We start from the raw sequence: 20,548 nt of genomic DNA on the forward strand, positions 1-20,548 counted from the left end.
ACAGGATGGGGGGGGGAGGGTGTTGTTAATACTCAGAAGTACCCTTCTATTATACAACAGGGGTAATAATACCCCATCCTTATACCACAACAGAGGGTATTAATACTTTGCAATACCCCCCATCATCATACCACAGCACCCATCCACCATGCTAGTCCTAATTCCATTAACCTTACTCTATTTCTACCATTTGTTTAAAATGGGGCATTTCAACTCATTTTTGTTCTCTAGCAAATAGTTTAGGTTACTAATGCACACAATTGATACACCTGTATGCTATAGCCAGAGAACATGTTAATTAACTTACAGTATACTCATCCCAAAGAGAAAACGAAAATGCTTAATTTTATTATCTATTCAGAGGATTATTTAATGTATTCATTTAGTGTTCAGCTATAGTTATTTATTTTCCACAAATATACAATAATCTAAACTGTGCTAAACTCAAATGCAAAATTATCACTAATTTCCATCATAATCCCTCATTCAGCCCCTTTAAGGAATTTCGAAAACATTTTTATTTTTAGATACTTTGGGGGAAAACGAGGTTTAAGCTAGAAGCGATGCTGCTTAAAAATTCCCATTATAATAAGCATGTGAGTAAATCAGTAGCATACAGGACTAATGGCTTTGAAATGTCCACAGTAAATCATTCTTTATTAAAACATCTTAAACATGAAAAATACTTGGCTGTCAAAGATTGTGTTGTGATCAGTGTGGTGGTAGGTCACATGATTTACACAAAAAGGTGTGAAGCTCGACTACCAAAGCTTTCCTCGTTCTTAAAAAGAAGTTGATTGCAGAGTGTTTGAAGAGAGCGAAACACTGAGGGTTGTCAGGAGCAACAATACAACATGATGCTTTCTTGGGAAAGAAAAGCAATTTAAGAGGCAGGCCTGGTTGGTCTTATTTCCTTTCCCTTGAGGACATTCCAAAACGTAACTGATAAAGACGACTTCCAGCTCTAATCACCGACAACATGCCCTTCATTATATCTGTGGGACAAAACCAGAAGTGTCAATATCCATCCAGCAGGTTCGCTATGCACCTGAGAGGGAATCTGTCTTCGTCATTCCAGCACTCACATAGATGGAGAAATGGCATTAAGACAAAAGTATTAGCCGCTGTATAAATAATATGCGGAAAAGCGCAAGCCACGGGAAGAGGAGCGAAACACCAACATAGTTTAGGGTCTGTTTATTCTTCAACAGGAGCAGAAAGACTAAATGATCATAACATATCAGCCCTTTGTGCTACCTTGTGGTAAGTGACGTTTTAATAGATCCTTTTAAAGATGGTGGTGAGGAAGTGGAAATGAGGTAACGGTCAGAAAACGGTTTCTTCCCCCATTGAAGTACGCCAATAGCCGCTACTCGTACAAAATTAGGAGGAATAGGAGCTGTGAGCTGGTTACTGGCACGCAGTATTTCCTGCCAGTTTGAATTCAGTGTTACAAAATCAGCGGCCTGTTGGTTCATTGACCACTCTCACTCATGCTGCTCCTCGTTGCTCGCACTTGGTGTCCGGCTTCTAATTTGACTGCGCAGCTGTTCTATTAACTCTGGGTTTTGCTGCTGCATTTGCTGTGCGAACTGTTGACCTCTAGGAAACAAAAATAAAAAATAATAATAAGTTGTCTTCAAAATAAAACAGATGATTTAGTAGTAAATCCTTCAGGAATTAGACTTGGTTAGATCAGTGTGTTTCAACAAGAATTTCCTGGGCATTCATTTTTTACAATGCATCTGATCGCAGATGCACCATTAGAAAGGGTTGGGGTTCTTCAGAATTTGACAATATAATTATACTTAACCAAAAAAATAAAGATTAAAAAACAATGAGTTAGATGATAATTCAGGTTTGGTGTCCAATAAAAAGTAAAGCACTTAGAAATGAAAGCGAAGGTGTTACATGCCTATCAGTTATTTCCTAGTTAAAGATTTTGAGCAATTACCTAACATCCAACATATAAAATTGCATTCATTAGGAGTTTGTTAGGCCTCATTGCCTCACTACAGAAAGACCGAATCGGCAATTCTGAAGCTGCAGTGGTCGGGGACCAAGGGACATTAAACCATTTATAGAGTCGGCAAAAAATATACATTTCTCCAAAATTAGAAGACAACCGAAGTAAAGGAATTAAGGCGCCTGGAAAGGAAAAACATTCTGGGACTCTGGCTCCTCGACTTACGCTTGTATAAGGTTGGCCAGGTCATTAGGCGGCGGAGGGTTCACAGCGGCAGCTGCTGCACCAGCCATGGGATTGTGGGGGCCAGAGATCATCCCCGACATGCTGCAAATAAATGTGGAACATTCAATAAAACACAAAGTGCATCACATCACTTGGCAATTAACTCTGCACTGCTCTAACACATGCAGGATCGAGCCATTGGCCAAATAATGTGACCTTGACACAGGGACCAAAGAACATTCTTAATAATCCTCTTCATTGGATTCACAGTCATAAAACATTACATTTTCCTTAAGTCTGCAGCAGATGGGGTAACAAGCCCAGAGTTTACTTTGTCTTAAGGAAACGCCTAATTTCCAATATATTATAGTTCATTATAAAGAAACAGGACTATCTTGAACCTGTATAATTAGACTTTGCTGGAAGGATACGTTACATTTCTTTGGACTGCAGAATCATCCTGGACCAACTGTGATACTACAGTAGGTCTCTACACCAAACACTCACAACACAATAAACCCAAGCAGCATTGTGTGATTTATGAGAATCCTGCCCAAACAATAAAAGGCTTCATACAAATCCTGCTTTAAAACATTGCTTAACTGTTTATGGATAAAAAAAAAATTATTCTCCGTTTTCTGGAGTTTCACACATAGATCTGAACTCTGTCTGAAACCTTCACATCACTGCGCTGCCTGCAGCCCAAGAACAGAAGCGGGTCCGTAGATGTGTGGCTATGAAGTGGCAGTGATTTATTTGTACAAGGTACATTTAACCATCTAATGAAACTTACAGCTGTTGCACTTGAGGGTTGTTCATGAGGTTTGATGCCTAAAACAAAACAAAAACAAAAAACATAAATCCAGACAAAGAAGATGTAACAAAATAACAGAACAAACAAACATCACACTGCACGTAATTACCTTTTTTGTATTTCAAACAGGTATCTCGCTTATGTGCTTACTTTATATGAGGAAGCTCTGGATGTGAGCAGCAGCACTATTGGTTATAAAAGACATTGGGGTATTCTATGAAGGCAATAAATGAATACTTACCATGCTCATGAAGCCGGGATTATTCAGCAATCCAGCTAAATCAATCCCTCCCGGGGCAGCCATCTAGGGAAAACAGACACACCGTTAAATTTCCTCCAAACACAGTGACGTGACCTCCGGGACCCTCAGGAAGAAGCGACAACACTCACTGGACTGGGTATCTCCTTCATTTTCTGTTCTGCGATCTTAAGGTTTGACTTGTACGTTTCGTTGTCTGGATCTAGCTCCAGGGCTTTTTGATAGAAGCCGACAGCCTCTGTGTGCTTGTTCAAGCTTGAAAGAGCCAGGCTGAAAAACAGAAAAGGTTGAGTGAGGTGTTTGTTTCTAAAATTATATCAGTTACCTGAACGTGCTCAATAAATTATACAATATGGCATTTTATGCAAGGTTTAAGGTGAACATACCCCATCCTTCCATAGGCTTTGCTGTAATTGGGGTCAATTGCAATAGCTTGCTCGCAGTCCTGCACAGCTCCCGCATAGTTCCCTAACTTGCTGTATGCTGCCGCCCTGCACAATACAAAGAGACACACGCATCCAGCAGCAAAACTCAAAACAATATAAGCAGGAGGAAAACAATGTACGGTTGGTAAATTAATGATGTGGATGCAGATACCTGTTGCAGAAATACACTGCATTTACTGGGTTCATATCCAGAGCTTTCGTGTAGAAGGAAACGGCACTTTCAAAATTTTCCACCTTCATTTGTTCATTGCCTGAGGAAGGTAAAAACAATGTGTCAGGGCCGAAGGGTTGGGGTTTGGGAGGGCACAGGTCCCGAGTAGGCTTGAGGGTGGAGAAAAGAAGGGGGGGGGGGGGAGAAAAGGAAGGGCGCGCACAAACCCGTAGGAGGCCCGGAGGGAGGAGGTCAGAATAGAGATGGGGGGGTGGGGGGGGGGCAGGGGGACGCGCGCACAGGTACAGAGGAGGCCAGAGGGAAAGGAGGGGGGGGATGGTGCGCACAAGTCCAGAGGAGGCCAGGGAGGAGGGGGATGGCACGCACAGGTCCAGAGGGGGCCTGATGGAGGGGGGGTGGAGAAAAGAAGGTAGGGGGAGAAAAGGAGGGGCACGCACAAACCCGTAGGGAGGAGGCCGAAAGAGATGGGGGGGACGGGACATGCACAGTTACAGAGGAGGCCAGAGGGAGAGTAGGGGGGATGTCGCGCACAGGTCCGGAGGAGGCCAGAGGGAGTGAAGGGCACACAGGAGGCCTGATGGAAGGGGGGGGGGGGGGGGGAAGCGGCGCGCACACAGTTCCATAGGAAGCTACCAGTCCTCACATTTTACCTTCGGTCTTAAGTCTTTCAGCTTCTGCTATATCTTCTTCGGGTGGGGAGACTGGCACAACATTTTCCTGGGGAGAATCCTAAAAACACAGCCACTGTTAACTCAGAACCCAAATCCACCACACATATATACATATATATATATATATATATACATATATATATACATATATATATATATATAGTATCAAAAAGTGTGTTACTAGTATTGTGACCTCATGTACAGAACAAAAGACAAAAAAGCCTAGTGCTACATCAAACTCAAGATATTATATAGTTAAATACTTATCTGCATATCTTCTCACAAGCAAGAGTCATTTAGTTCAATTCTTTGGCCAAAGCTTTTTAAGCATATAACCACGGTATGGACCATCTGTAGGTCCTAACACTGCTGAACCTGTAAAAAGCTCTCATAACCTTTCATATGAGAAGATATAGAGATAAGTATTTAACTATATAATATGTCAAGTTAGATGTAGCACTATGCTTTTTTTCTTTTCAGGAGAAGTCTAAACACAAAAAACAATTGAAAAAAAACAAACAAAAAAAACTTTAGGACTGAAAGAGAAGCTCAGCGAGTAAAAGGGGCAAGTTACTTTATCGTCCTGTCTCTCACAGCACCAACATTAGATTGTAAGCTCTTTGGAATAGGGACTTACATGTCTAATTAGAGCGCTGGAACACCGGCAGCACTATATAAAAATATGTATTATTAGAATGGTCAGCCAGATGCAACGTTATGGGTGAAGCATGCCCTATGGCTTTGGATAAGATTTTATATTTAATAGCTAACCAATAACATTCTTTACAAGTGATGGCTCCCTATCCAGAATCATTGTACTGATACCGGAATAGGAGCAGTCAAGCTACTGCACCGGGTGCTGTTCCTGTCGGTGCAATTTGGGACTACTGATAAAGATGGAAAAAAAAACAGCACTCACGCGGACAGAAATAAATTCTTGAAAAAAGTTTATTTGTGCAGTGGTCTGCAGTTTGGTCCCAGTTGTGGTTCTGTCCACCACCGCACAAATAAACCTTTAAAGAATGTACTGAAGTCCACGGATAGTTTCTCTTATCTTTATCCAGACTCATTCACCAGAACACAGATCAACTAACCATAGCTTTCCACTGACTGATTTGGGTGACACAATGTAAGAGATATGCTTACCTTTATTGTAGCTGCTGCAAATAAGTCAGGAAGCGTTTGTGACATTGCTAAGGTATGATCGTCCAAGGAAACCCCAAAAGCAGTTTCCAGGCACTGGATCGCAACTGTGGGAACGCAGAAGGGAAGCATATTATAATCTGCTTTGTAACGTGGCACGGCAGGACGAGGACGTCAAAACTGTAATCTATGCAGAACATTTTAGCACCGTTACCAAGACTTATTTCAGTAGTTTCATGTTAATCCATAAATTTCACAAGAAACATACATGTCACTGAAACAAAGCTATCAAAAGCATTAGTCAAGATAAATCTAACATTTTATTTCCAGAAATCTCCAGTTTTCTAAAACTAATTTAGTAGAGAAGCTGCGGATTATAAGCATCAAGTTGAGAGGTACTCAAAATTCTGCTGATACTTCATGGCCTCAGGTGAAAATCCTGACGCATTGTGCAGGATGGGAAGTGTAAAGGAAGCTTGCAGTTGTGTGTGATGACCTTAAAGTGGCCAGAGAGAATACAACATCATAGGCTAGTGCTGTGTATTTTATAAGGGTATCACAAGCAGAAAGACGATAGTAACAGCAGCACTATGCAAATCACTGATAGGACATTGTGCAGAGTACTATGTAAAAATTAAAACATTACATTTGGACAGTTTCTGAAATGCTATCTGCACATAACTCGCCGTCATACACAGAACATGGAGTGAGATGCCCCACCTTCCAGACTCTCCTGTGCATCTGAGGAAAGTCCTCCATTGTGTAACTGGTCATGTAAATACTGGATGATGGAATATGCCAGGCGCTTTTTGTCCTCCATTCTGGCTGCAAATGCTTCAGGTCACCAGAGCAGCTCCTGCATGTGCAATAGTAAACAATAGAAGGTGTTCACTGCAAAACAGATTCACAGGGCAGAGTGCGAGCTACAGTCCCCAACACCATTTAACTCAGTGTTTCCCAACTCCAGTCCCCATGAAACCACAACAGGTCAGGTCTTAAGGATATCCCTGCTCCAGCACAGGTGGCTCAGTCAAAATGACTGAGCCACTGATTGACCCACCTGTGCTGGAGCAGGGATATCCTTAAGACCTGACCAGTTGAGGCTCCCTGAGGACTGGAGTTGGGAAACAGTGCTCTAACTCATGGTCTGGTCTCTTACCCACAAGAAAGTGCTATGGTCTTTAACACTGAATCTGAAGATCATCAAGCGATAAAAACAGGTGCTGCCACATACCCTGCACATCGCGCAGCTGTGGAACGCACCTGTTTATTAACCGCACGGTTGGGAGTTGCTGAAAAGTGTTTCATTCCAAAACAAGATTTTGACCTTTACAGATTGTTTATCCAGTGAAATAAGGGCCCCGAGTGTAGGGTGTTAAGCAGAAAAATAGAGTCTGCCACATATACAATACACCCCCCTCCATCCTATGCTTTAACACACAGCACCCCGCATATCCAGGGAACCCTCGACCCCCGCATATCCAAGTAACCCCCGTATACCCAGGGACCACTAGATCCCCGCACGTCCAGGGACCACTAGATCCCCGCACGTCCAGGCACCCCTCGACCCCCCGCATATCAAGGCAATGCTTGACCTCCTGCATGCCCAGGGACCATCCAATACCCCGTGACCCCCCCCTCCATCTGAGCTGGGACACTAATCTTGTACCCCGCACGCCGATCGCTTCTCACCAGGAGCGTGCAACAATCCGGAGACTCCAACCGGAACCGGAACCGGAACACGCTGTCACCTTTCGTGCCGGAAATTACGCAAAACTTCATAAAGACACGTGGGAAACGCCAGAGATGGAAATGTTCTGCGCTGGAATTGATAGGGCACGTATATATATTGCAGCCGTCTCTATAATCTTCCTCTCCCTTATTTAGCAGGGAATACTTTTCTCCCAGATCATTAGACTTTAGAGAGTGCGGATTAGGATTAGGTTGTCATATGATTACTGTAACGGTTAGGCTGGTAAATGAAGGTTAATTAAAGATGTGTGGTATGTTGGGTTGGCTGGCTACTTGGGGTCAGGCTGATAAAGTATTTGATTTTAACCTGCTGCTGGTTAAATAAATCTGATCAAGTGCCTTAATAACACGTTGAGCCTGGTAAATAGCCTAATATAATCTCTCTCCTCTATTTCCCCGTTTATCCCATCTATCCCCTCTATCTATCTCTCCCTTCTCTCTCTTATATATGTAGCTATATACAGCAGTGGTTTCCAATGTTTTTTTTGGTTAAGGAACCTTAAAGCTGCAGTTCAGTCTTTTTTTATTTTATTTATTTTTTACTTCAATAGCTTCATGTGGGCAATCTCTATTTACCTAAAGAACTGTATAGCTGTCAGTCAATCCGTTCTCCATATATTGATCGGCGAAATTTGGCGACATTTTTAAAGCTGGGATTTGTTTATAATTTGCCTCCGGCAGTCAGTGGAAGACTCATGAATATTCATGAGTCTCCCAGTGACGTGTGCTCGCTCCCGATCTGCCGCTGTGTGGTGCCCCCTTCTGCCCCGATCCCTGTGGCTGTCAGCCTGCGCGAGATGGAGGGGGCTTGTGCCGCCAGTGGGGAGGGGGGAGCGGGAGATGTGTCTCCCTTCTGCTCCGATCCCTGTGGCTGCCTCCCTGCCCGCGCGGGAGATGCAGGGGGGTTGTGTCCCGGAGCAGTGGTGGCAGCAAGGTGGTGAGTATGTGTGATTATATGTGTGTGTGTGTGTATATATATTTATTTATTTATAAAATATTTTACCAGGAAGTAATACATTGAGAGTTACCTCTCGTTTTCAAGTGTGTGTGTGTGTGTGTATATATTTATTTATATATATATGTATATGTATATGTGTATATATATGTGTATGTGTATATATATGTGTATGTGTATATATATGTGTATATATATATATATATATATATGTATATATATGTGTATATTAGTGTCACCCTCTCCCACCCACTCGCCCTCTCCCCCTCTCCCACCCACCCGCCCGCCCGCCCACCCACTCACCCGCCCGCCCACCCACTCACCCCGCCCACCCACTCACCCTCTCCCACCCACCCGCCCACCCACCCGCCCACCCACTCACCCGCCCACCCACCCGCCCACCCACTCACCCTCTCACCCTCTCACCCGCCCACCCACTCACCCTCTCACCCTCTCCCACCCACCCGCCCACTCGCCCACCCACTCACCCCTCTCCCACCCACCCGCCCACCCACTCACCCTCTCCCACCCACCCGCCCACCCACTCACCCTCTCCCACCCACCCGCCCACCCACTCACCCTCTCCCACCCACCCACTCACCCTCTCCCACCCACCCGCCCACCCACTCACCCTCTCCCACCCACCCGCCCACCACTCACCCTCTCCCACCCACTCACCCTCTCCCACCCACTCCCACCCACCCACTCCCACCCACCCACCCACTCACCCTCTCCCACCCACCCACCCACTCACCCTCTCCCACCCACCCACTCACCCACCCACTCCCACCCACCCACCCACTCACCCTCTCCCACCCACCCACCCACTCACCCTCTCCCACCCACTCACCCTCTCCCACCCACCCACCCACTCACCCTCTCCCACCCACCCACTCACCCTCTCCCACTCACCCTCTCCCACCCACTCACCCTCTCCCACCCACCCACCCTCTCCCACCCACTCACCCTCTCCCACCCACCCACCCACCCACTCACCCTCTCCCACCCACCCACTCACCCTCTCCCACCCACCCACCCACCCACTCACCCTCTCCCACCCACCCACCCACCCACTCACCCTCTCCCACCCACCCACCCACTCACCCTCTCCCCCTCTCCCACCCACCCACCCACTCACCCTCTCCCACCCACCCACTCACCCTCTCCCATTCACCCTCTCCCACCCACCCACTCACCCTCTCCCACCCACCCACTCACCCTCTCCCACCCACCCACTCACCCTCTCCCACCCACCCTCTCCCACCCACCCACTCACCCTCTCCCACCCACCCACTCACCCTCTCCCACCCACTCACCCTCTCCCACCCACCCACTCACCCTCTCCCTCCCACCCACCCACTCACCCTCTCCCTCCCACCCACCCACTCACCCTCTCCCTCCCACCCACCCACTCACCCTCTCCCTCCCACCCACCCACTCACCCTCTCCCTCCCACCCACCCACTCACCCTCTCCCTCCCACCCACCCACTCACCCTCTCCCTCCCACCCACCCACTCACCCTCTCCCTCCCACCCACCCACTCACCCTCTCCCTCCCACCCACCCACTCACCCTCTAACTCACCCACCCACTCACCCTCTAACTCACCCACCCACTCACTCACCCTCTCCCGCCCACCCACCCACTCACCCTCTCCCGCCCACCCACCCGCTCACCCTCTCCCGCCCACCCACCCGCTCACCCTCTCCCGCCCACCCACCCGCTCACCCTCTCCCGCCCACCCTCACCCGCCCACCCACCCTCTCACCCTCTCCCGCCCACCCACCCTCTCCCGCCCACCCACCCTCTCACCCTCTCCCGCCCACCCACCCTCTCACCCTCTCCCGCCCACCCACCCTCTCACCCTCTCCCGCCCACCCACCCTCTCACCCTCTCCCGCCCACCCACCCTCTCACCCTCTCCCGCCCACCCACCCTCTCACCCTCTCCCGCCCACCCACCCTCTCACCCTCTCCCGCCCACCCACCCTCTCCCACTCACCCTCTCCCGCCCACCCACTCACCCACTCGCCCACCCACCCACTCAGCCTCTAACGCCCACCCACCCACTCACCCTCTCCCGCCCACCCTCTCCCGAACTCACCCTCTCCCGCCCACTCACCCACTCACCCTCTCCCGCCCACCCACTCACCCTCTCCCGCCCACCCACTCACCCTCTCCTGCCCACCCACCCACCCACTCACCCTCTCCTGCCCACCCACCCACCCACTCACCCTCTCCTGCCCACCCACCCACCCACCCACTCACCCTCTCCTGCCCACCCACCCACCCACTCACCCTCTCCTGCCCACCCACCCACTCACCCTCTCCTGCCCACCCACCCACTCACCCTCTCCTGCCCACCCACCCACCCTCTCCCGCCCACCCACCCACCCTCTCACCCTCTCCCGCCCACCCACCCACCCTCTCACCCTCTCCCGCCCACCCACCCACCCTCTCACCCTCTCACCCTCTCCCACCCACCCTCTCACCCTCTCCCGCCCACCCTCTCACCCTCTCCCGCCCACTCACCCTCTCACCCTCTCCCGCCCACTCACCCTCTCCCGCCCACTCACCCTCTCCCGCCCACCCACCCACTCCCGCCCACCCTCTCCCGCCCACCCACCCACTCCCGCCCACCCACCCACTCCCACCCACCCACTCACCCTCTCCCGCCCACCCACCCACTCCCGCCCACCCACCCACTCACGCCCACCCACCCACTCACCCTTTCCCGCCCACTCACCCTTTCCCACCCACCCACCCACTCACCCTCTCCCGCCCACCCACCCACTCACCCTCTCCCGCCCACCCACCCACTCACCCTCTCCCGCCCACCCACCCACTCACCCTCTCCCGCCCACCCACCCACTCACCCTCTCCCGCCCACCCACCCACTCACCCTCTCCCACCCACTCACCCTCTCCCACCCACCCACTCACCCTCTCCCACTCACCCACTCACCCTCTAACGCCCACCCACCCACCCACTCTCCCACTCACCCTCTCCCACCCACCCACTCACCCTCTCCCACCCACCCACTCACCCTCTCCCGCCCACCCACCCACTCCCACCCACCCACCCACTCCCGCCCACCCACCCACTCCCGCCCACCCACTCACCCTCTCCCGCCCACCCACCCACTCACCCTCTCCCGCCCACCCACCCACTCACCCTCTCCCACCCACCCACTCACCCTCTCCCACCCACCCACTCACCCTCTCCCGCCCACCCACCCACTCACCCTCTCCCGCCCACCCACCCACCCACTCACCCGCTCCCGCCCACCCACCCACTCACCCTCTCCCGCCCACCCACCCACTCACCCTCTCCCGCCCACCCACCCACTCACCCTCTCCCGCCCACCCACCCACTCACCCTCTCCCACCCACTCACCCTCTCCCGCCCACCCACCCACTCCCACCCACCCACCCACTCACCCTCTCCTGCCCACCCACCCACTCACCCTCTCCCACCCACCCACCCACTCACCCTCTCCCGCCCACCCACCCACTCATCCTCTCCCGCCCACCCACCCACTCACCCTCTCCCGCCCACCCACCCACTCACCCTCTCCCGCCCACCCTCTCCCGAACTCACCCTCTCCCCCCCCACCCACTCACCCTCTCCCCCCCACCCACTCACCCTCTCCTGCCCACCCACCCACTCACCCTCTCCTGCCCACCCACCCACTCACCCTCTCCTGCCCACCCACCCACTCACCCTCTCCTGCCCACCCACCCACTCACCCTCTCCTGCCCACCCACCCACTCACCCTCTCCTGCCCACCCACCCACTCACCCTCTCCTGCCCACCCACCCACTCACCCTCTCCTGCCCACCCACCCACTCACCCTCTCCCGCCCACTCACCCTCTCCCGCCCACCCACCCACTCACCCTCTCCCGCCCACCCACCCACTCACCCTCTCCCGCCCAACCACCCTCTCACCCTCTCCCGCCCACCCACCCACTCACCCTCTCCCGCCCACCCACCCACTCACCCTCTCCCGCCCACCCACCCACTCACCCTCTCCCGCCCACCCACCCACTCACCCTCTCCCGCCCACCCACCCACTCACCCTCTCCCGCCCACTCACCCTCTCCCGCCCACTCACCCTCTCCCGCCCACCCACCCACTCACCCTCTCCCGCCCACCCACCCACTCACCCTCTCCCGCCCACCCACTCACCCTCTCCCGCCCACCCACTCACCCTCTCCCGCCCACCCACTCACCCTCTCCCGCCCACCCACTCACCCTCTCCCGCCCACCCACCCACCCACTCACCCTCTCCCGCCCACCCACCCACTCACCCTCTCCTGCCCACCCACCCACTCACCCTCTCCCGCCCACTCACCCTCTCCCGCCCACCCACCCTCTCCCGCCCACCCACCCACTCACCCTCTCCCGCCCACCCACCCACTCACCCTCTCCCGCCCACCCACCCACTCACCCTCTCCCGCCCACCCACCCACTCACCCTCTCCCGCCCACCCACCCACTCACCCTCTCCCGCCCACCCACTCACCCTCTCCCACCCACCCACTCACCCTCTCCCACCCACCCACTCACCCTCTCCCGCCCACCCACCCACTCACCCTCTCCCGCCCACCCACCCACTCACCCTCTCCCGCCCACCCACCCACTCACCCTCTCCCGCCCACCCACCCACTCACCCTCTCCCGCCCACCCACTCACCCTCTCCCGCCCACCCACTCACCCTCTCCCGCCCACCCACTCACCCTCTCCCGCCCACCCACTCACCCTCTCCCGCCCACCCACTCACCCTCTCCCGCCCACCCACCCACTCACCCTCTCCCGCCCACCCACCCACTCACCCGCCCACCCACCCACTCACCCTCTCCCGCCCACCCACCCACTCACCCTCTCCCGCCCACCCACCCACTCACCCTCTCCCACCCACCCACTCACCCTCTCCCACCCACCCACTCACCCTCTCCCGCCCACCCACTCACCCTCTCCCGCCCACCCACTCACCCTCTCCTGCCCACTCACCCTCTCCCGCCCACTCACCCTCTCCCGCCCACTCACCCTCTCCCGCCCACTCACCCTCTCCCGCCCACTCACCCTCTCCCGCTCACTCACCCTCTAACGCCCACTCACCCTCTCCCGCCCACCCGCCCACTCACCCTCTCCCGCCCACCCGCCCACTCACCCTCTCCCGCCCACTCACGCCCACCCGCCCACTCACCCTCTAACTCACCCTCTCCCGCCCACTCACCCTCTCCCGCCCACCCGCCCACCCGCCCACTCACCCTCTCCCGTCCACCCGCCCACTCGCCCACTCACCCTCTCCCGCCCACTCACCCTCTCCCGCCCACCCGCCCACTCACCCTCTCCCGCCCACCCGCCCACTCACCCTCTCCCGCCCACCCGCCCACTCACCCTCTCCTGCCCACCCGCCCACTCACCCTCTCCCGCCCACCCGCCCACTCACCCTCTCCCACCCACCCGCCCACTCACCCTCTCCCACCCACCCGCCCACTCCCCCACTCACCCTCTCCCGCCCACTCACCCTCTCCCGCCCACCCGCCCACTCACCCTCTCCCGCCCACCCGCCCACTCACCCTCTCCCGCCCACCCGCCCACTCACCCTCTAATGCCCACCCACCCACTCGCCCTCTAATGCCCACCCACCCACTCACCCTCAAATGCCCACCCACCCACTCACCCTCAAACTCACCCTATCCCACCCACCCACTCACCGTCACCCACCCTCTCCGTCACCCACCCTCTCCGTCACCCACCCTCTCCGTCACCCACCCTCTCCGTCACCCACCCTCTCCGTTACCCACCCTCTCCGTCACCCACCCTCTCCGTCACCCACCCTCTCCCTCTCCGTCACCCACCCTCTCCCTCTCCGTCACCCACCCTCTCCGTCACCCACCCTCTCCGTCACCCACCCTCTCCGTCACCCACCCTCTCCCTCTCCGTCACCCACCCTCTCCCTCTCCGTCACCCACCCTCTCCCTCACAGACCCACCCTCTCCCTCACCGACCCACCCTCTCCCTCACCCACCCTCTCCCTCACCGACCCACCCTCTCCGTCACCCACCCACTCCCTCACCGACCCACCCTCTCAGTCACCCACCCTCTCCCTCACCGACCCACCCTCTCCGTCACCCACCCTCTCCGTCACCCACCCTCTCCGTCACCCACCCTCTCCGTCACCCACCCTCTCCGTCACCCACCCTCACCATCACCCACCCTCACCATCACCCACCCTCACCATCACCCACCCACCCTCTCCCTCACTCATTTATATCTGGCTTTTTTTTACTAGATTAGTAAGGAACTATGTACAGGAACAAGGACTAGTTGTAGTAAAGTATAAATGTAATACAATAAATAAACGGTTATGTCAAAAACAAATGTTATTAGTTCTTACTAAGAATTTATTCCATTTCTTTTTTTAAAAGGTGGGACAATGGGGCGAGTAGATGTTTGGGTGATTTGTCTAGATAGAGGTGTGTGTGTGTGTGTGTACACACACCAGCGGTCTGACAGAAGTATTCCGGTGTCTGCCGCTGCTACAGCGTAACTCCTCACTACCGCCCTCCTGTCCGCTCCTGCTCCATTCACATGGTCCTCTTCTCCCTCCGCCACCACTGCTGTCCTCTGCCGAGCTTCGCTGCAGGATGCTGTCCTTCTCTCCCTCCGCCGCCGGTTGCTGACCTTCGCTATATATCCATACATACATATACACATACAGTATATATAAATAAAAAATAAATATATATTACATACATACATACATACATACACACACCAGAATATATGAGTTCTTCAGTATTTATTGATACCTTTTTTTTTATTTGGACCAACAATTTGTGTCATGGGACAAGCTTTCAAGAGTTTTCCTCTTCCTCAGGTCAAGCAATACCATAAATATATACGCACATAAACATGCGCACACACAGTGTGTATGTATGCGTGTGCGTGTGCGCATGTTTGTGTGCGCATGTGTGTGCGTTTGTGCATGTTTATGTGTGCGTTTGTGCATGTTTATGTGTGCGTGTGCGCATGTATGTGCGTGTGCGCATGTATGTGCGTGTGCGCATGTATGTGCGTGTGCGCATGTTTGTATGTGTGTGTGTGTGTATATGTGTGCGTGTGTGCATGTATATGTGTGCGTGTACGCATGTATACGTGTGCATGTTTGTGTGTGTATATATGTGCGCGTGTTTGTGTGTGTGTATATGTGTGCATGTATAAGTGTGTGCATGTTTATGTGTGCGTGTGCGCATGTTTGTGCGTGTATATGTGCGCACATGTATATGTGCGCATGTTTGTGTGCGTGTGCGCGTGTATATGTGCGCATGTATGTGTGCGTGTGCGCATGTATGTGCGTGTGGGCATGTATGTGTGCGTGTGTGCATGTTTGTGTGTGTGTGTGTATGTATATGTGTGCGTGTGCGCATGTATGCGTGTGTGCATGTTTGTGTGTGTGTATATATGTGCGTATGTTTATGTGCGCGTGTGCGCATGTTTGTGTGTGTGTGTATATGTGTGCATGTATACGTGTGTGCATGTATGTGTGCGCATGTTTGTGCGTGTATATGTGCGCATGTATGTGTGTGTGTGCACATGTATATGTGTGCATGTGCGCATGTTTATGCGTTTGTATGCGTGTATATGTGCGTGTGCGCATGTATGTGTTCGTGAGCGCATGTTTGTGTATATGTGTGCGTGTGCGCATGTATACGTGTGTGCATGTATATGTGTGCGTGTGCACGTGTATGTGTGCGCGTGCATATGCGTGCGTGTGCATATATATCTATATCATACAAACACATACATACACACCTAAGCTCTGCAGGGTCCTGTGCCTGCAAAATGTCTCTGTAAAGTGCTATGTAAAACTAGCAGCGCTATACAAGAACAAGCCATTATTAATTTTAATAACACACATTGAATTGTACACATTCACGTAAAAGTAAATATACATATTGTTTACAGTATTATATATACAGATTTGATTTTAAATGAGTTGTTAATATTTAACATTAACTACACACGTGCAATGGAATAAGGTTTAATTAATTAATTAATTAATTCTGAGCTACTCTCCTTTTCTGCTGCTCTGACAATTCTGTGGGGAAGATCATGTGACCAGGCAATGACTGATACATTTGTGCTCCATGCTCGTGCATGGCTGTGGAGGGGGCAGGACTCACAAAGGGGTGTGCCAGAGCCTGTTACATTAAAGGAAGGGGTTGTGCCTTTCTAAAGGGTTGCTATAGAAACAAAAATGCTCGTTACATTAGAATACATAAAAAATTGTCTTTCAAAGTTGTTTTTTTAAAAAAAAAGAAAATGCTACAAGTATTTTCTCACAGTACAGAACTGATTTATTTAAAAAACCACACATGCAGGATATTGACTGAACTGCAGCTTTAAGTGAAATTATGAAGAACCCCAACCATCTCTAATAGCAACTCTGAGATCAGATGCATTGTAACATTTTCTGTATTTGATGCAATTTTCAAATGACAAGAACATTTCAGGGAACCCTTTAGGGATGCCTGTGGAACCCAAGTGTTCTTCGGAACCCTGATTGAAAAACAGTGATATACCGTGTGTTTATAGGGGGTGTTTTTTGTAAAAAAAAAAAAAAAGTGCCGGTACACAAGTGTCCGCACCCCTGTCTGTGGCCTTGTCAGATCTTCTCTTCCACCCCCCCCCCCACTTCTTTTCCCCTCCCCCACACTTCTCTTACCCCCCCACTTCTCTTCCACCCCCCCACACCTCTCCCCCCACCACTCTTCCCCCTCCACCCACCTCTAATAATACGCACTAACAATAAATGTGTAAGGGTGATTGCCACAACTCGCACAACCACTACAGTAATTCAGATGGATAAAAATGAAAAAACTACAGTAAGTACAAATAAGCAACTAACCAATAACTCGGTTGTGAACATACAAAACAACATAACAAACAAACCACACTGAGGGATGCCAAGATACTAACCGGGAATGATAAAAAGCGGGACTGCTGTGATCTGCGCTGATGTGACTGTCTGGACTGCACCGTTCCAACAGCTGATGTTCCGTCCACTTCAGCTCCCCGGCGATCTGGCACCAGCCAATGGGTAGGCGCGGTGAACAGCCTCACGTGACCTCTACGCGTTTCGCAACTGCATGCTTCATCAGGGGGTCACGTTGGAGGCTGTTTGTGTGTCTTTTAAACCCCTTACTAACCAATGAACTGTGGCCATTCCCCTATTGCCTACAATTCAATACAGCCGTGTAACACAGTTTGCTCAGGTTCCAGATACTACCTAATGATATTACATCAGAAAACTATATGCACAAAGTGAAAAAAAATTGAAAATAAAACTTATACAAACCTAATAGTGAAATATTACGTTATTCTGATCTTCATAACAGATATAACTAGTGTTCCATATATAATATATGGTAGTGAAGTGAACTGAATAGTGCAATATTAAGTTACTCTGGAATCCATAAGAAAAGTAACCAATGTGACATAACTATAATACACAAAATGTATAAATTAAATAAATCAATAAAATACATGTCATTCAATGTGTACTGTAATTAGAAATTAATATATAAATATATATAACCGTGATTGTATGAACTAATGAAAAGAAATAATATCACTCAAAAATACTAAGAGTGAGTAAATGGGAAATATAAATGTAACTTAATATATCTATACATGTGAATAAAGTGCAAAAAGCATATCATATGCATATATGAGAATAATATTGATATAATTGCATACATATATATTCAGACATTAGTGCCCATCTACAATCTGTAAACTGATGATCCACTTTGAGTACATCATATACATTTTTTTAAATTAAACTAGAATATTATGCAATAGCCGTAAACAAAAAATAATATTCCTTAAAGACTAGCTAACTGTTACGCTGTGCTCACCACAAATTAGACAAGCCCCCGGTACTGCGATGGGAATAACAATAAACACCAGCCACAGGCACGGGGGCCACGTCCGGAATGTAGGATAGTTTTGGTAGCCGGTTCTGGGTCGGAGAGGTCAGGGTAGTCGTAATACTTACAGACCCCCTATAAGCTCATATTGAACCCCCAAAATAACCACAACATATATGCGTATAAGTGTCAAAGAGGAGTGCTACTGAGCATGGCAATATATATTTAAAACCAGAGACAGAACATGAAACACAGACAGAGCCCAGTGCTACATCCATTGACACAAATACACGGTACAGTGCCTGTATATATATATATATATATATATATATATATATATATATATATATATATATATATATATATATTTGCAAATACAGCTGTATGCTCATCTGCATGTCATACGCAGGTCTGCAACCCCGCCTTTCCCCATTATCACCCAGCATACAGCACTTCCACTGCAGCAAGGGATTCTGGGAAATGACATGCAAATGAGCACACAGTGTCACTTTTTGCCTCAAAAACCATTTTTAACATGGTTCCCTATAGGCTTAAGTTTGCTGCATGGTCACAGCTTTGAGCACAGCCAGGGTTAAGGTGCATACCCAGAAAACCACCCACAGACAGCTGTTTCGACCTTGATGGGTCTCATCAGTGTGGGGTTGATTTTAACTGGATATGCATAAGAGGCTATGGGATAGGCTATACCCATAATGGGGAAAGGCGGGGTTGCAGACCTGCCTAAGACATGCAGATGAGCATACAGCTGTATTTGCATATATATACAGTACACACATGTAGCCGAGCTTCAATAATCAAAAAATAAATAGATGATACCGTTCTGTGGCTAACGAAATGCTTTTATTTGTGCGAGCTTTCGAGATACACTGATCTCTTCTTCCGGCGATGTTACAATGAATGAAGCAAGCAAAAGGTATACTTAACAACAGTGTCTATTGGAATGTTATCTGTGCTAGTCCTTCCCCCCGGCGTGGATGTGTTTTATGGCTAGAGGTGTCAAAAGGTTCCTGAAAGCAAGTGATGTAAGAGTGTGTGTGTGTGTATCAGTGTAAATAAAAATGAATCGAGAGCCCACAGTATATACAGTGCTTTACAAAAGGTGTGTGTGGAGTGGGAGTGGATATAAATGGTGTGGGTGGGTGTGGAAATGTGAGAGATTGTAGCACAACTAAAAGGGATCCATCCCTATACACCAATAGGGACCACAAAGTATCCACACACACTTTTAGTTGTGCTACAATCTCTCACATTTCCACACCCACCCACACCATTTATATCCACTCCCACTCCACACACACCTTTTGTAAAGCACTGTATATACTGTGGGCTCTCCATTCATTTTTATTCACACTGATACACACACACACACTCTTACATCACTTGCTTTCAGGAACCTTTTGACACCTCTAGCCATAAAACACATCCACACTGGGGGAAGGACCAGCACAGATAACATTCCAATAGACACTGTTGTTAAGTATACCTTTTGCTTGCTTCATTCATTGTAACATCGCCGGAAGAAGAGATCAGTGTATCTCGAAAGCTCGCACAAATAAAAGCATTTCGTTAGCCACAGAACGGTATCATCTATTTATTTTTTGATTATTGAAGCTCGGCTAACACGGTACTGATACCTCTACATGTGTATATATATATATATATATATATATATATATATATATATATATATATATATATATATATATGTACAGGCACTGTACCGTGTATTTGTGTCAATGGATGTAGCACTGGGCTCTGTCTGTGTTTCATGTTCTGTCTCTGGTTTTAAATATATATTGCCATGCTCAGTAGCACTCCTCTTTGACACTTATACGCATATATATATATATATATATATATATATATATATATATATATATATATATATATGTGTTGTGGTTATTTTGGGGGTTCAATGTCTGTGTTTCATGTTCTGTCTCTGGTTTTAAATGTAAACATCTATATAAAGAACCAGACAATTATTTCAGGAAGGGTGTGAGTTCCACATGCTCATTGAAATCCTCTGGATATCTTGATTTAAAAGTGTAAATCCACAATTGTTCTGTTTTAATTAGACGTAGGTCTCTGTCCCTGACTCAATGCATGTGGTATATGGTCTATACCCATGTATTTAGTGTGAATAGGGTCACAGTTATGCATATCTTTGAAATGCTTTAAAAGA

At 50.1% G+C, this 20,548-nt stretch overlaps 1 protein-coding gene across 1 annotated transcript; it reads right to left on the reverse strand.

Moving 5' to 3' along the window:
• Positions 1–629: 629 nt before the first annotated feature.
• Positions 630–7,534, reverse strand: SGTA (small glutamine rich tetratricopeptide repeat co-chaperone alpha). Its single transcript, XM_075611411.1, has 11 exons — positions 7,389–7,534; positions 6,417–6,552; positions 5,700–5,803; positions 4,533–4,611; positions 3,862–3,961; positions 3,651–3,755; positions 3,396–3,534; positions 3,247–3,309; positions 2,985–3,022; positions 2,192–2,293; positions 630–1,602 (listed from the first exon to the last, which is right to left on the reverse strand). Exons 2-11 carry the CDS (start codon positions 6,514–6,516, stop codon positions 1,488–1,490), a joined length of 945 nt encoding a protein of 314 aa, XP_075467526.1. The 5' UTR covers positions 6,517–6,552; positions 7,389–7,534; the 3' UTR covers positions 630–1,487.
• Between the last annotated feature and the right edge of the window lie 13,014 nt (positions 7,535–20,548).

Source organism: Ascaphus truei, chromosome 8 (genome assembly GCF_040206685.1).
Source record: "Ascaphus truei isolate aAscTru1 chromosome 8, aAscTru1.hap1, whole genome shotgun sequence".
In the NCBI taxonomy this organism is placed as follows: Eukaryota; Metazoa; Chordata; class Amphibia; order Anura; family Ascaphidae; genus Ascaphus; species Ascaphus truei.